This window comes from Gigantopelta aegis, chromosome 9, assembly GCF_016097555.1.
Source record: "Gigantopelta aegis isolate Gae_Host chromosome 9, Gae_host_genome, whole genome shotgun sequence".
NCBI lineage: Eukaryota > Metazoa > Mollusca > Gastropoda > Neomphalida > Peltospiridae > Gigantopelta > Gigantopelta aegis.
The window spans coordinates 73516210-73534263 of record NC_054707.1 but is presented as its reverse complement, the minus strand read 5'-3'; the positions used below and the strand labels follow the sequence as shown (position 1 = coordinate 73534263).

General features: G+C 38.3%; 2 protein-coding genes across 2 annotated transcripts; one reads left to right on the top strand and one right to left on the bottom strand.

The window, feature by feature from the left end:
• Positions 1 to 2319: 2319 nt before the first annotated feature.
• On the top strand, positions 2320 to 3656 carry LOC121381118 (WD repeat-containing protein 74-like). The gene has a single exon (XM_041510239.1). It carries the CDS (start codon positions 2320 to 2322, stop codon positions 3460 to 3462), a length of 1143 nt encoding a protein of 380 aa, XP_041366173.1. The 3' UTR covers positions 3463 to 3656.
• Positions 3657 to 12197: 8541 nt separating this feature from the next.
• On the bottom strand, positions 12198 to 16264 carry LOC121381750 (kelch-like protein 10). Its single transcript, XM_041511098.1, has 3 exons — positions 16110 to 16264; positions 13229 to 13868; positions 12198 to 13196 (listed from the first exon to the last, which is right to left on the bottom strand). The coding sequence occupies exons 1-3, from the start codon at positions 16250 to 16252 to the stop codon at positions 12198 to 12200; spliced, it is 1782 nt and encodes a 593-aa protein (XP_041367032.1). The 5' UTR covers positions 16253 to 16264.
• Positions 16265 to 18054: the final 1790 nt, after the last annotated feature.

The window sequence follows — 18054 nt, the reverse complement described above, 5'->3', positions numbered from 1 at the left end:
TTTTTGTTGTTCCCGCTCGACGGAAAGTACTTCCGTCAAAAGCTTCCGCCGAAAAATATACATGAAGTTGATGTAAATTAGAAAATACAAAGTGGATACGGATTGATTTTTCCAAAAAGGACTGAACATGTATGAATGTTGAATATTCTAATGTTTGCATTCGATCAGATACGCATACTACAAACCATCGATAAAAAATTTCACTCATTAAAAATAAATAATTTTAACGATAACAACAATTAATTTATCAATTTCTATTCGATATTATTTATCACTTGAATCTGCATTTTAGATTCGCTAACCTCTATGGACGTGTTCGGTCGTTGTACATAAATAAAAATAAAAAATTGCGGCATAACCTCCCAATGGGTGAGACATAGCTCCGTGGTAAAACGTTCACTCGATGCGCGGTCGATCTTGGATCGATCCCCGTAGATAGGCCTATTGGGCTATTTCTTGTTCCTGTCAGTGCACCACGACTGGTATATCAAAGGCCATGGTATATGCTATCCTGTCTGTGGGATGGAGCATATAAAATATCCTTTGATACTAATGGAAAACGTAGCGGGTTTTCTCTCTAAAACAAAATTCAAAATTACCAGATATTTGACATCCAATAGCCGATGAGTAATAAATCAATGTGCTCTAAATTAATGGTATCATTAAACAAAATAAAGTTCAAATTATCGCACATAACATATAAAGAATACTACATGAGTGGCTGTTAGATACACCAGCGGGTGTTTCAAATTGTATCTAACAAAAAAAAGCAACTTGTCTACAATCTACAAAGTAGTAAGATTTATAAATGGTATCTAACAGACACGATCGAGTGTCAAAAAGCAATGTTTCCCAGGCATGTGTTGGGGGGGGGGGGGGGGGGCAGAAAGGGGTGGGTCGATCTCACAACCTTGCTAGAAAACGAATTTTCCTCTTGTTTTTCAATGTTAATTTCGGAATGGAACATGACCCGACCCCTTAAAAATTTCGTTCGCCATATTAAATACTGTACATGTATAGCGACTGGGTCATCGCCGTGCAGGAACCAATCACAAGTCTAAAAAGTGATATTCACGTATCGTGAAGACGAAATTGCTCTACAAGTACAACAGGTAATCTCTCAAATGAGCGTGTAACAAATTGCCCTAGCTTGTCAAATGTATTCTTGTTGTAAATTATGAGAGAGAAAAAAATGGTACTAAAAGAATATATGTTGTAAATGAACATTCGAAAAGTTTTGTTTCATCTCTCTCTCTCTCTCTCTCTCTCTCTCTCTCTCTCTCTCTCTCTCTCTCTCTCTCTCTCTCTCTCTCTCTCTCTCTCTCATCAGTCAATAAGCCCACCCTATAATATGTTGCGTAAGTTATAATAAGTGGTCCCCATATCCATGCATATACTTCAAACCGTTACGGGGAAGTACACGCGTGTGCATAGACTATACAAGATCCATTACTGCTTTTCGACAGTGGCAAATCTCCTCTCCCTTTACTTGACCAAGTGTCGAACTGTATAACGTATGTTACACCGATCCACATAACAATGTGTATATATATGCTGTTCAAGGTGTCGTAGAAGATGTCCTTTCACAGTTGCAAATAGCTGTGTTTGTGATAGCCTACGTAACTACAAACATATATAATAATTACATAATAAAATAAATAATATTAAAATCATAATGTGTAGCCAATCGGCGTAAACCGTAGTTTTCTTAGGAATCCTTAAACGGAAAATATGAAGTAGGCCTACAAAGAAATATATGAATATGGTACCCATTAGCAACTGGTTGTTGGTCACCCTTACTGAATTTTGCAATAATATAAATTTATAAAACGGTAGTAAATGAAAATATATGGTTGTAAAGTTTTGTTGTTATGTAATTCAAAATATATTAATATTTACATTTCAATAATAAAAAAAAATAGGCCTACTTTAGTCATTATACGACTTTGAGACTGTTCCTTAACTTAAAAGAAAACAAAATTTCTTCCTTTCTTTATAATATCTACATAGTTCACAATTTTGTTATGGTTATGATATCTGATCAATAAAAATTATTGCTGGTTGAATGAAAGTTAACTCGGGGCACCCTTAAACCCAATATAAATACCGGAGTTGCATTGCATTGCGCCAGTGCAGGCGGTCCCTCCTTCACCCACCCCAACCCTTTCCTGTCCTGGACGGAAGAACCGGCTGAGGCCGGTACTTGTGTCCAGGACAGGCGTGCGTTACAACAGCTTTCTCTGAATGTGCACGTTAAACAATTTTCCATTCCATGCAATGCACTCGAATGTGGCACATATTGCATTTCCGGTTTGAAAAATGGCTGCTCCCGTGTACAACGTGTTTGTGGGAACAGAGACGGGTTTGTTAAAAGGCGTCAGCGTGCTAAACAACAAATGGGACAATTTAAACAAAATCATTGAAGCAGATAAAGAGAAACAAATCTGTTCCTTATGCTGGGGCAATGGCGATGAATCGGAAATCTTTTGCGGTTTGAAAAATAATACAGTGTTGATTTATGACGTGAACACTCAAACATTTCATGACGAAATTGCACCGTTTAATGAAGAAAAAGGAAAGCTGAAAGAGATTCTGAAGTTTGACACTAATTTAGTGGCTGGTTTTGATACAGGGGTTGTCAAAATATGGAAGGATGAAAATCTTACAGAAATAAATACAGGAGAAAACTTGTCATGTTTGGTACAAAATTTAGAAGACCAATCCAAAATTGCAACTGGCGGAAAGGAAAACGACCTCAAGGTGTGGGATTTGAATTGTGTCAATGAGCCAGTATTTAAAGCCAAAAATGTCAGAAATGATTGGTTGAACTTGCATGTACCAGTATGGGTTTTGAGAATTCAGTTCATACCACAATCAAGCAAAATTGTCTCATGTACAGGACATCACCAGGTCCGTGTCTATGACCCAAGTTCTCCACAAAGGCGCCCAGTTTTGGATATGAACTTTGACGAATATCCCATTACATCAATGAGCTTGCGCAATGATAAGGAATTCGAAGTAGTTGTCGGAAACACCCAAGGAAGTATGGCATTACTGGATCTGAGACAAGGAAAAATAATTCAGAAGTACAAAGGTTTTGCTGGAACATTTAAACATATTCAGTGTCATTCTTCGTTGCCACTTGTTGCCTCATGTGGTCTTGACCGTTTCTTAAGAATACATGACATAGAGTCCAGGGAACTTTTACACAAGTTTTACTTGAAGTCCAGACTCAACTGTTTGTTGTTTTCATCAAAATGGAGGGATGCTGACCATGAACAGATTCAGGAGACGGTTCCAGCCAGTGAAACCAAAACCAGCGTTGACAGTGATGATGATGTATGGGAGGCTCTGGAAGAGGTTAAAAGTGAATCTGTTGTAAACAAAAAGAAAAGTGTAAAGAGAAAGAAAGTAGTAGTCGAAAAGAATTTGAAAGTTAAAAACAAGAAAAGAAATGTATAACACTGTCACGGTCCATGATTTTATATGAATGACTTGCAATAAAGCTGTTGATATTTAATGTATATATGTATACATATGGCCAATTATCAATTTTTAACTCTTGTCAGAAATACATTTGTGTAGAAAGTACCTTTTGTAAATGAAGAAAAGTTACCTTCTGATCAGATATTAAATTGATTAAATTATAAAATGTGTATACAGTCTTTGCCATGACCAAAATCAAGGTGAGCTGAAGATCACTCTCCTAAAATGGTTCTAGACGAGCAATCACATGAAGTTTACCATACCGGGCACAAAAATATGTGATATCTCCTAGATTAGACAGATGGAAGGAAGGAAGGAAATGTTTTATTTAACAAGGCACTCAACACATTTTATTTACGCCGGTTATATGGCATTGGACATATGGATACGGACCACACAGATGTTGAGAGAGGAAACCGGCTGTTGCCACTTTATGAGCTACTCTTTTCGATTAGCAGCACAGGATCTTTTTTATGCACCATCCCACAGACAGGATAGTACATACCACGGCCTTTGTTACACCAGTTGTGGTGCACTGGCTGGAATGAGAAATAGCCCAATGGGTCCACTGACGGGAATTGATCCTAGATCGCGTATCAGGTGAGCTCTGTACCACCGAGCTATGTCCCGCCCCAGACAGATGGAGACAAAACTTTTATTTAAAGTTTGTTTTGTTTAACAACACCACTAGAGCACATTGATATATGTATACATGTATTAATCATTGGCTATTGGATGTCAAACATTTGATAATTGTGACACAGCCTTTGATATATACCAGTTGTGGTGCACTGGCTGGAATGAGAAATAGCCCAATGGGCCCACCGATGGGGATCGATCTCAAAGAGTAACTGACTACTGGGCTACGTTCCACCCAACATAACCTATAGTCCCCACCAGTTGGATGTAGGGAACTAATGAGAGAAAGTTAAACTTTGTTTTATATAACTACACCACTAGAGCACATTGACTAATTATCATTGGTTATTGGATGTCAAACATTTGGTAACTTTTTTTGACTTGTTAACCGTACATGTTTCCATTGGTAGAAGGGCATCTTTAATAGTCGGAGCGGGATTTAACTCAGTCGGTTAAGCGCTCGCTTGAGATGCTTGCGTAGCAGGATCGAACAACCTCGGATCCATTCAACTGATTATTTTTTTTCTTGTTTTATCCAGTGCACCACAGCTGGCTGTGATATGTGATTTGCTGTCTGTGGAAAGTGCAGATAAAAGATCCCTTGCTGCATTAGGATAAAATGTAGTTGGTTTCCTCTGATGACTACGAGTCAGAATAACCATATGTTTGACATCCATTAGCCGATGATTAATTAATCAATGTGCTCCAGTGGTGTCGTTAAACAAAACAAACTTCTTTTATATGCACATACCATGGCCTTTGATACATTCATCATGAATATACATTGTACTCGTATATATACCAGTCATGGTGCACTGGTTGGGACATGAAAAAAACCCAATAAGAGACTGGTTCCACTAAAAATCTTAGTAAGATGGTTTGATCTTACAGGTAGTACTAAACCAAATAACTTCCGGTTGGGTCAAAGTTGGAGGTGCACCCAACTTTTGATAGAGAAGTGAACACCACAAGTCCTGTGATTGGTTATAAATGTGAGTGTGTTGGTTGTAAAAAATAATAGTTTCATCTGGGTAAAAAAAATGTGCAATTTTATTTCATCTAGTACCAATGTGACAAGTAGCCTTGTGCTTGAAACATGTATGGGGTACCTGTAAAAAAAAGTACTCGAATTTTGTGCGAAACTAGGGTAGTCATAGACGCTACCCGTTATCTCAGAAACGAGCAGCTTGACCCCCATTTTTTTCTGATTCACTTTAAGTGTAAGGGGTGGTAGTATTTATATCCGTGGCGTTTATGTGGGTTGATACGTTGCAGGTAGGAGTTTAGCCACGTATGTTACTATTGTCGTCTATGGGATTTGATTTGGTAGTATACACCTTACAACACATGTACTTCAGGCGAGCACTCTACCAACTGTGCTAGCTCTTACCTGAATCTGAGACAAGACAAGGATATATACCCAAAATCCTGTGCAGCTGATGGGAGTGGGGGGAGCGATGTAGCCCAGTGGTAAAGTGCTTGTTTGATGCGTGGTTGGTTTAGGATCGATCACCACCAGTGGGCCCATTTGGGTTATTTCTCGCTCCAGCCAGTGCATCACAACTGGTACATCAAAGGCTGTGGTATGTGCTATCCTGTCTATGGGCTATATAAAAGATCCCTTGCTGCTAATCAAAATAGAGTAGCCCAGAGCGTAGTTCACACAGTCAGTAGCGAGTGTGTCCATCTTGAGCATTGATACAGGCCTGGCACCATCGTCTCATTGAGGCCACTAAATGCTGGAGAAAGTTCATGGGAATGCCATTCCAGATCCAGATGGTTCGGATCCATGTGTCTTGGCGAGGGGATGTCATGGGTGGTCGGCCGCTACGGGGATGGTCCCTGACCTGATGGTTTTGTTGATCTACGTTGCCATAAGTGCCATATGGTGTTTCTGTGGACGTTGAATTGACGTTCAAGGTCCCAGATTCAAGCATCCCTATGACTTGCCATCTGTCATTTTCGCAGAGGCGTGGCATGACGATATTGCATCAAACAGTTCACTAATGGTGTTTTTCTGACTTCTGGATTTCTGAAGGCTGCACAGAATGGCAATGATTTGCGACTGAATATTTGGCCTTTTATGGTGAACACTGGACAGGATTTCTCCCAAATATTCCATGTTTCGTGCAAAAAGCATGCAATTGCTGCAACAACTGCTTGGTTGCATTTCTTCAAGCTGTTTTATGCACATTTTCTCTGGTTTACATCCATAAATCCATTCACAGATTTATTACTCCAAACAATCTATGTCACAATAACTTTTGCCTTTTAGTATAATATGTGGATGGGGTGGGGGACGTAGCCTGGTGGTAAAGTGCTCATCTGATGCACGATCGGTCTGGGATCGATCCCTGTCTGTGGGTCCTTTGGCCTATTTCTCATTCCAACCAGTATTACAAAGGCTGCATAATGTGCTATCCTCAGGGCTGGAACTTAATGATAGCAATTGCCGTCGGTGACTTTTGTGCTGCCGGATAAAAATTACTGCCATCGGTATAGCTTAATCAACAAATATGCTTTATAAAAAAAATTTATAACCTCACCACTACTGAACATTTTTGGATACTGATAACTGATCATATTGGTAACGGTCAGTACTAATAATTTAGCTTATTTTGCAGATTGGTATGGTTAGTGACTTAAAAATGGTGGCATTCTCAAAAGTGCAACAATAAACCACGTTTCACTGGTGTAGAGCTTATACATGTAGTTTGTGAGAAATTAAGCGGAATTGGAAAACTTGCCAACGGTAAATGCAAAAGTTGATGCCGATGTCCGTAAAAGTAAACACCTTTCTCGCCTTTTGACTTCATCACGGTGAGACAAAAACTAACACCTGAATAGATGCATTGCTTGAATAAAAGGATCGATTCCCATTGGGCTTTTTCTTGTTCCAGCCAGTACACTGCGACTGATACATGTATATCAAAGGCTGCGGTATGGGCATTCCTGTTGGTGACTCGTGTGACACTTCATATAAACATCCCCTCTTACTTCTAATGGAAAAATTTAATGTCTTTCCTGTCTATAAGACTATATGTCATAATTACCCAAAGTTTAACATCCAAAAGCTGATGATTAATATAGTCGCCGGTTTTATAGATTAAAGTGGTGACAGCGTCTGTTGAGTGACTTAATATTTATGTTCTAGGGGCAGACCAAGGGGGTGCCTTGGAGTTGTCGTTCTTCTCTTCTGGATGCGTTTCTCTCTCCATGGTGGGGTGGACATGCAAAACTTTCAGATCAACAAACCTTTCTTCAATTTCAACAAGAACTACCTCCTAACAGATTTATGTGTCGCTCTACTAGCGACACACTACCAGATTATTCTTTTTTGTTAAGTCGCTCTACTAGTGCTAGTGACTTTCTACTAAATATTTTATTCCTTATATAAATGATTGCCATGACTGGATCGAGCTGCATTTGGACACGGTGGGGGGTGGGGGGGGGGGGGTTTGATGCTGGTGGTTAGGTTTCTTTGGGGCCATAAGGCGTAGGCAGTTTGGCCTTAGGTTTTATGAAAGTTCCGGCCTCCCTTCTCGCTCCCTCCCCCCCTCCAGGTCACACCAATGCCCGAAATACGATTGGTAATCCTTTTTAACTACTATTAAATTTGATATAACTTTTCTGTGGGCGGGGCTTACCCCCCCTACCCTTCCTCCTTACCTCTGGGGACCAAATAATTTTATAGATAATTTATATATTTCTTTAGACTTCCCCATCTAAAATTGCGTCAAATTAAATGTTTATTATAAGTGTAGACTATGGATATTTGGTTTTAGGGACGCAGTCAAAATTATTAATGGTGGCGTTGTGTTATTTAATATTTTGGCCTTAAATTTCAAAATTTTTAAATTTCTACAGTGGTTGGGTTTTTCCTGCCCCGAGTCAGACCACCGATCATATCGGAGGCCGGACTCGGGGTAGGCGTATTCGAAACCATAAAGGTATATGAGCACGTTAAAAACATGTCTAAGTCTAAGATGATTAATAAGTCAATGTGCTCTAGTGGTGTCGTTAAACAAAGCAAACTTTTACTTTTGCTTAAATAACTGATGTTGATAACGGAATAAATATTTAAGAAGTTAATAGATGTCAATACGGTATAATATTATAAATGTACACAGGATAATAGTGACAGTTGCTAATCAATGTGAAAACTGATTTCAACAACTATATAACGATTAAACATTCTGCAGCAATCTCTGAAACTTGCACAGAGAATTGTTTTACAACACCGTACTGAACAAAATAAGTCCCTGAATAAATGTAAGTACCATTTGGTAAATTTGTCTAGTCATAAATATGTAATCAGTGTTAGAAAGAAGTCTATGGATGTAAACCAAAACATATTTATTAAATAAGAAAAAGTTGTAAATAACAATCCTGTATAAAGTTAAAATAAATGACAAAAACCACACAAAATGTTCATTGATAAGGATTTACAAGGCTGGCAATGCACAATCCATTGATTATTTCAGAATAATTTTTAACAAATAAATAATCCATTCAGGCATTCTAGAACATGATAATATACAAATATAAACTACATTTGTAAGAAATAAATGTTTTGATTGACTTCAATATTAATATTAAAGTATCAGTTTTATTAAAGTGTATTTTCATCATATTTGTTAAGATCTCTGCTTCTTAGAATGGTGTAAAACACAAAACGTTAATGCAGGCAATAGATCTCTGCTTCTTAGAATGGTGTACAACACAAAACGTTAATGCAGGCAATAGATCTCTGCTTTTTAGAATGGTGTACAACACAAAGCGTTAATGCAGGCAATAGATCTCTGCTTCTTAGAATGGTGTACAACACAAAACGTTAATGCAGGCAATAGATCTCTGCTTCTTAGAATGGTGTACAACACAAAACGTTAATGCAGGCAATAGATCTCTGCTTCTTAGAATGGTGTACAACACAAAACGCTAATGCAGGCAATAGATCTCTGCTTCTTAGAATGGTGTACAACACAAAACGTTAATGCAGGCAATAAAAACAAATTCATAAATGTAAAGTTATAATATTTTGAACACATGTAGAAGATTGATGATTCATTTATATATGAATTCTTTTTAGATTTTAATTGTTTGTATTTTTTTTTCTATATTAAAAGTGATACTGTAAAATGAATTGTGTAAAAGATGAAAAGGAATTATCACAGCTTGTAATATTGCAACAGGTTTATTAAACTCATTAAAACAAATTGAGCAAACGGAGACAATTTATATTTTCAATAGGACTTGTAGACCAGGGGCCTAATTCATTAAACTCTAGCAACTTTGGGATCTCACAGTGCAATACTAAACGACTTGCAAAGTGGATGCTTTGTTGTCTAGCAGAGCCTAAGAGACCTTTGTGAATTAGGCTCCAGTACTTCATATCTGAGATGTTAGACTGCACTTGGGTGCACCTTAATTTCATCTCAGGTCTTTCTTTTTTTTGTTGTTCTTTTTTTGTTTTATTGTTCACGTCAAATACGGCATCAACACACCTTCTGCTGGTTGTTCGAGTAGAAGCTGGTTTAACACACACCGACCCCAGTATTTGATACATCGTTCACTTATTGTTATGGTACTCTAAGTTGGGATCATTTATGTTTCTGCTATTCAAAAATCTTGTTGTTAATGTACATCCTATACCCAACTTGTTTCCTGCAGAATGCTCACTTACCTGGAGCTTATGAGGCAAGTGATTTATTACTTAGCTGATATTGTGAAACATTAAGTACGGTACTGGTAGACTATTTATATACAAAAATCAGAAATTAGATGTTTTTTTTACCTTTACAAAAATTATTTTTATTGGGAAATCCACCCTCCCCTTACCACACCCACAATTATATACAAACTGACTTGTAATATATCATCTTCATGACTAGAACAGTGTAATTAGGAATATATCTGAAGAGTATTTAGTATTTAGATAATAAAATTTAGTTTCAGTTAGAAACTTTTAAATCATTTTCAAGAAATGTTTCTACATATCTGAAAATTGGTCAACACAAAAATGTTTCCAGTGTGAGCCCTAAATATGAATCGATAAAACATTTGAATAGCTAGAATCATAACTGCTTGGATTTGGAGAATTATTCTGTTTCCAAAAAATGTGTTTACAGCTCTGTGTGTATATATATATATATATATATCATAAATATCGCACCACCCAATTTTGTTCACTAAGTAAAACTGGATCTTCAGCCTCATAAAAATGGTGCTTAGAAAAGCACATTAAACTGTTTATATGGCCTCATGTGAGCGTTCAGTCAGAAAATTTACAACACAAGACTGAATTTGAGCACTAAATGAGGGTTTAATTGTAGCAAAGTAAAGTTAACTAAAATCACCGTAAAATACGGTGAAATAAGTACGGCTGCCGGGGTCGTTACAACAGACACACAACACAGTTCACATTTCATTAATGTCAAACACACTAGTAAGGTCCACAATGACTGGCTAACTCAGTATCTGGTGTAACCGCCTCGCACTTGGATAACATGTTCTACACGCCTTCTCATGCTTGTCACCAGACGTCTGATGCTCTGTTGAGGGATCTGCTGCCACTCATCATGCAATGCATGGGTCAATTCCTGAAGGTTCTGAACTGGAGGATCCCTTGCTCTCACCCTACGTCCCAAAATGTCCCACAAATGCTCAATAGGATTTAGGTCTGGACTTCTGGCAGGCCATGGTAGTGTCTCAATGGCGTTGTGTTGGAGATGCTGAACAACAGCTCGAGCACGATGTGGTCTGGCATTATCGTCCATGAAGACTGGACGTGTGGCGAGAGCATGGTTATCGAAATGAGGCACAACAGCACCGTCCAGGATCAAGTTCTGGTACATCTGTCCATTCAGTGTTCCGGGAACTGTGATGAGGTCAAGTTTACAATCATAGGAACAAACACCCCACACCATGACGGATCCACCCCCAAATGGAACCTCAGCTTGAATGTTCCTCTGATCATATGCTGTGCCTCTCTGCCTCCAAACTCGTGCCCTCTCGTCTGTATGATGCAGCAAAAATCTGCTTTCATCGGACCAGTGGATCCTTCTCCATGTCCTCAGGTTCCAGCGATTACGTGCTTGGCACCAGGCTAAACGGGCATGGCGGTGCTGATTTGTGAGGAGTGGACGTCTGATTGGTCGTCTTGCTCTCAATCCTGCAGAATTTAGGCGTCGTCTGATGGTGCTGATGGACACTCTGTTGTATGGATGCCATCCATGTCGCAGCTGTGTACAAGTAGACTTTGGGCTTCGTCTGGCTTGGCGTACGAGAGCACGGTCTTCCCTGTCATTGGTTTTTCTGGGACGTCCAGACCTCGGTGCATCCTTCACTTCACCGGAAGCAGTATGTTTACGTATTAGCCTGCTGATGACAGTGTGATTAATGTTCAATTGTGTTCCAATAGCACGACATGACATACCAGTCTGGTGCATACCAATAATTCGCCATCTTTGGTTCAGAGGCACTGGACGCTTGGGCATTTCACTGGTTGGTCAAAATAAAGCTTAATTTATGCCTAAAATCAAATTTTAGCTGTGTCTGCCAACATAACATACACCAAAAAAGGCTATGTGCATACTGCATTGTTAGCAAACCGACCCCCGGATCAATCATGCTCGACTGAGCATGCACGTGCAGCTCGGAACAGGGTGTGTGTTGTGATATTATGTTCACAGATGTTGTAGTATATTAAATATATACTTGTAGTTTAAAAAACCGAAACTTATATTTTCTAATTTTACTTTAAAATGTGTGGTGCGATATTTATGACGAGGTGTATATATATATATTATATTTTATATATATATATATATATATATATATATATTATATTTTAGATATATATATATATATATATATATATATATATATATATATATATATATATATATATATATATATATATATATATATATATATATATATATATATATATATATATATATATATATATATATATATATATATATATATATATATATATATATATATGGTATGATAGATCTATAAGAAAACTTGACAGTTTATCTTTAAGGGTTAACTAATGCCACAGTTAGTTATAAACCACTAATAAAACCAGTTTCTTTAAGAAACTGAGTGTCAACAAGGGCTGTGGTGCATATTTCAAAACTGGCATGTGGTATCAGCTTCACTACCTTTGTCCATTCATCGCTGTCGGGGTCATATTTATACAGATCTTTTGCCTCAATAGTTCGTCTACTACCTGACCGGGAAAGCACTGGCAAGTGAACACGTCCACCAATGACATATATGACATCATCAAACTGGGTCTCAGCCAAGGTTGTTCTCTGTTCTGGAAAATCTTTTCCAAATTTCCATGTGTTTTTGACTGGATTGTAGATATCCACTGAAAGAATATTTTGGTACTTGCTGCAGCCGCCGATTACATATATCTGGTCTTTGAAGAGGATGGAAGAACATCTGGCACGAGGATTCACCATTTCCGTGGTCACCAGAGTCCAGGTATCGGTGCCTAGTGAGTATTTGAGAACTGTGTCGAGGTACTGGGTTTCACCATCTGCACTGTGCTGGCCACCGAATATGAACACATCTTCCTGATACATGCAGGCTGCCTGGTTAAAAATAGCCACAGGCATTGGCGAAACGATCTGCCATTCATCGTCTTCCGTTTCATAGAATTCAACAGCATTTAACGGTGTTGTGACATCTTTGTGACCCTCCGAGCCACCGAAGACGTAAATCCTGTCTCCAGTCACTGCAACGGGAAATGAGCAACGGGCAGAATGCATCGACCGACACCGTTCCCAGTTCCTCAGCTTAGGAACATACCTGTACACAGAATCCAGAGCAAGAGAAATATCTGTCTTGCATAATTCACCACCAAGAAAGAAGATGTTGGAATCCCTGGTTACTGCCAACTTATAGCGACTGATCTTAAATTTGCAGTCATGCGGCGGGTCAGGCTCAATTCCATAATAGTTTTTATTTGTTTCTGGATCAAAACAGCTAAAAGATCGCTGCTCTTCAGTGCGGGTGCCTCCTGAAAATATCAGCATTTTCGTTTTGAACATCCCTCGACGGGGAGTTGTGTTAATAACAAAAGCACCGCCAGCTTCCAATCGGCACCACTCATTTTTGCAAGATTGTAAATCTTTGCCACGGAGATCATGCTTTTGCAGAATGGATTGTTGGCAACAAGCGGGTTGGTGTCGATTTCAGATGAAATGAAATCTCGATTCATCAGTGCTAATCTAACATGACCGAAAAGACTTGGAAAACTGGCTGCACGATTTTCCCTGTCGGCATCCACCCATCTCACCAAGATCTGATAAATGACTTCCTCTTTCTCAACGTTAACTTCATCGTCCGATATCAAATCACTAAATTTACTTTTATCAGTTTTTTTCAAGTTGAGCTCATTTTGGAAAAGTTCCACAAAATGTTCAAGAATAAACAATTTTGCCTCTTCTCTTAGAGCTGGAAGACAATGGAGCTCTGCAAAATCATACACATCGAAACAGTTTTCCATGCAAATCTCCTTCATCATGTAATCTGCACAAGCACCTAAAAGTGTTTCCAGCTGGAAGAGGTTGGATGCTGTTATAAGCACTTGGACGTTGTCATTGGTAATGTCTGCGGTCCCTGTATACATGAACTTTACAGCAATTCCCAAAGCCTTCTTACTTACACCATGGATTGGTATTATTTTCTGTCTATTTTCTCTGACATCTGCAGTGAACATAGCTCTGTAAGAACAGAAAAAGACAATTACTACATGAACACATGAAACATTTAAAACAAACCATGAAAGATAAGTCAGTTAAAAATGTGTATATTAATGAATATCTTCAATACTCCTTATCTTCATCATTTAACATCTTTTACTACCACAACTGGTATATCAAAGGCCATGGTATGTGTTATCCTGTCCGTGGGATGGTGCATATAAAAGATCCCTTGCTGCTAATGGAAAAGAGTAGCCCATGAAATGGCAACAGCAGATTTCCTCTCTCAATATCTGTGTGGTTCTTAACCATATGTCTGACACCATATAACTGTAAATAAAATGTGTTGAGTGCATCGTTAAATAAAACATTTCCTTCCTTCCAGCAAAACACAAACATTCAGTAAAATTGCACATTAAATACATTTCTTGTTTAGAATATCTGTGTCTGTACAGTCTGTGTGTTTCTGATTGTCCTCAAATTATAATGGCTCAAACTTAATTTTATTTTTTAACATATATTATTCAAAGTTACAAAAATATGGATACAAACATATTTAATATGTAGCCTAATTTTAGTGGTTAAAAAGGGTCCTTTATTGGTAGCCAGCATAACAAGCTACTCTCTGCATACAAAGATCAAAATTATACGCAGCTCCCCTTTATTTTTCGGCGGACCGTCAAAAAAAGTGCCAAAATTTCCTTCAATAAAACTGCGCAACCTTTCTGTTTGGCTTAATCCTACGGGACTTTCAAGATCCCAAAGCACAAAAACTACCCCATCCACTTGCTACCGACCCTAGTCAGGCTGCTGGTGCTCTCTTGCACCTGCCAGTATGGGCAGTCCCCTCTCCCACCCACCCCAACCCCTTTCCTGTCCTGGACAGACGAGCTGGCACCTGTGCCCATGACAGGCGTGCACTACAACAGCCTGCTCTGAATGTACACATAAAAGCCTCTGACCTGACTTGACCTGGTAGTCAGCAGCATGCTAAACTGGCAGCCAAATCATGATGGTCTCTATACAATTAGTGGTTGTACATAGCTCAGTGGTAAAGTGCTCGTCTGATATGCAATCAGTCTAGATTGATCCCTGTCAGTGGGCCCATTGGGCTATTTCCTTTTCTAGCCAGTGCTTCACCATTGGTGTAACAAAGGCTGTGGTATTTACTATCCTGTCTGTGGGATGTTGCATTTAAAAGATCCCTATAAAGAATCGAACCCATTGGTGGGCCAATTGGACTATTTCTCGTTCTAGCCAGTGCTTCACCATTGGTGTAACAAAGGCTGTGGTATTTACTATCCTGTCTGTGGGATGTTGCATTTAAAAGATCCCTATAAAGAATCGATCCCCATTGGTGGGCCAATTGGACTATTTCCTTTTCTAGCCAGTGCTTCACCATTGGTGTAACAAAGGCTGTGGTATTTACTATCCTGTCTGTGGGATGTTGCATTTAAAAGATCCCTATAAAGAATCGATCCCCATTGGTGGGCCAATTGGACTATTTCTCGTTCTAGCCAGTGCTTCACCACTGGTGTAACAAAAAGGTTTTTTTATTTAACAACACCACTAGAGCACATTAATTTATTAATTATCGGCTATTGGATGTCAAACATTTAGTAATTTTGACATATAGTCTTAGAGAGGAAACCTGCTAAATTTTTCCATTGGTAGCAAGGGATCTTTTATATATATGCACCATCCCATGCACAGGCAGGACAGCACATACCATGGCATTTAATATACCAGTCATGGTGCATTGGGTGGAATGAGAAATAGCCCAATGGGCACACCGACGGGGATCAATCCCAAACCTACCGTGCATCAAACAAGTGCTTTACCACTGGGCTACATCCCACCCCCACTGGTGTAACAAAGGCCATGGTATGTACTATCATATTTGTGGGATGCTGCATATAAAAGATGCCTTGTTGCTATCGAAAAAAGTAGCCTATTGTATGCCAGCAGTGGGTTTCCTCTCTCATAATCTGTGTGGTCCTTAACCACATGTCTGATGTCATTTGACTAATTAAAAATGTTTGTCATTAAATAAAACATTCCTTCCTTCTTTTACAGGGACTGCACAGATGGTACGGCCATGGCCATACCACTTTTCAAAGTATGTGAAAATGTTCTTCACAGATGAATTTGAAAGGAGAGTCAGGCAACCTTGAGCTATACCACTTATTTTTTACACTGTGCCGCCTCTGCTTTTAAAATCAACATTGGCTAAAAGGTGTTCTATTAAAACAAAGTAAACACCTGAAATATGGGCTACTGGCAGCCAGAACATTTCTGTGACACTGAAACTCTGCATCATCTGCCATAAGTGTGACATCGGTCAACTCTTCAGAATGAAGGAGGTCATTCAGTCCATCAAGTAACTTCTGCTGTTGTGCATTCATCTTCTTGATATTGGTCTGTATAATAAAAGAAAAAATAATTTTAAAAAGTTATAATATTCTCCTTGAGGATGCATGTGATACATAATACTAGAGACAGTCCTTGTGATGGAAGGGTGGAGGAGCTACTGATGATTAGGAAATTTAGTATTTTGGAGGTAAAGACTGCTTTTGTTTTGAGAACATATTTGTGATAAATTAAATTGTATCCTTTGGGGGGGGGGGGGGGGGTATTACAGTACTTGAGGGTTAAATGCCTATTTATATATAGCTAATAATTTCATGAACCAAAGAGTGACATAGGGTAACAGATGGTGACAGGCAGAAAGTTTATGTAATGGACACAAATATAGTATACATGTAGTCTATGTTATAAACACATCTTCAAAAACCAGGTTTAAATTCAAACATCTTTTTCAACTAAATCTTATTTAGTCTTTGCACTGGCAGTTAACTTATGTGTTAAAGAGTAGTCAGATTCATGATAACTTATACATCACAAAGCAGTTAATTCCAATCATGTTAATTTCATTGGATGATATGGCTTTGAAGACCAAAACTTCACAAAGCAGCAGCCAATCATGTCTTTAAATCAATAATACATGTGTTATTGCCATGTGATATCATAAATAACACATACTGTTCTCACCAATGGGTGTGTAACAATCTTAGAAATATAAATAAATATAAAATAATTATAAAATATAGCATTAGAGACAGAAATATTTGATCTATTTAGGCCTAATACTTAAAATTAGACACATCACAGTGGAGATATCATAGTCACTTACTTATCTCAGTCTAATGCTTTTAAAGATAATAAGCAGGGCTTCTAGAATTTTATAAAAAATCCACTAGCCATGAGATCTGTGATTTAAAACATTTACTAGCCATGATTAAACATTCACTAGCCAAACTTTACGTAAATAAAATTTTACTAATAGTAATAATCAGATGTGTCACCTAAAGAGGGAGATAGAGCTTTAGAAAACCCTTTGATTGGGGGTGGGAAGAGAGGGCAGGACATTCTATTTACAAAGTAAGACTTTAATGCAGCATTTGACAAGGTTTTTTTCCACTAGCCATCGGGCTAGTTATAGTAGTTATTTACTAGCCCAACACTGAATATCACTAGCCGTGGGAGTGGGGCTACCATAATCTAGAAGCCCTGTAATAAACACCCTAAATACTGCAAATCAAATTGTTTATTATCTGTAATAGGCCTATTCACATAAAAAAAAAAGCCCATAAAACTTTCAAAATGTAAGTAAAAGTGGGTGCTGGCTCAGTATAGTCTGATACATCTGCAGCATAGCTGAAATTGCATACAGATCTGAAACTTGTACAGTACAAGCAGTTTTACAAATTAGAATATAGGATAGTCCTAACTTTTAAAGTTTAACACAATACATAGGCAGGAGGAGGGCTAGCCTACACTATACAGTTCTGTAGTTATTTCACCTGAACAATTTAAAACATATTGATGATCACAGGATTCCAAAAATAGTCCTTATTAATCCTGGAATGTCTAAACCAAATCACATAATGCGTTAAACTGCTGAGCCTCTTTTTGTAACCGTTTTCTAAATTTGGAAAATGATATTCGAGAACACCAGTGGCAATGCTCAGTGCCAAAAGCAGTTGGCTAGATAGCATAATGTGAGTGTTGTCATTCGGAATACTTCGGGATCACTCGGCTGATTTTACGAATTATACCTCGGACGTACTCGGAATGGATCGGCCGAGCTTATAAATGGACGAAGGTCGCTTATAACAAATTTCATAATATCGTATTCAATAATATT

Excerpts from the sequence above, each read along its gene's own strand:
- LOC121381118 (XM_041510239.1), top strand. The coding sequence starts at position 2,320 with ATGGCTGCTCCCGTGTACAACGTGTTTGTGGGAACAGAGACGGGTTTG.
- LOC121381750 (XM_041511098.1), bottom strand. The coding sequence starts at position 16,252 with ATGAATGCACAACAGCAGAAGTTACTTGATGGACTGAATGACCTCCTT. Across the intron at positions 13,869-16,109 it reads GCCAGTAGCCCATATTTCAG|AGCTATGTTCACTGCAGATG; the intron begins GTGTTTACTTTG and ends CTGTTCTTACAG. Across the intron at positions 13,197-13,228 it reads GTGCCGATTGGAAGCTGGCG|GGGATGTTCAAAACGAAAAT; the intron begins GTGCTTTTGTTA and ends ACTCCCCGTCGA.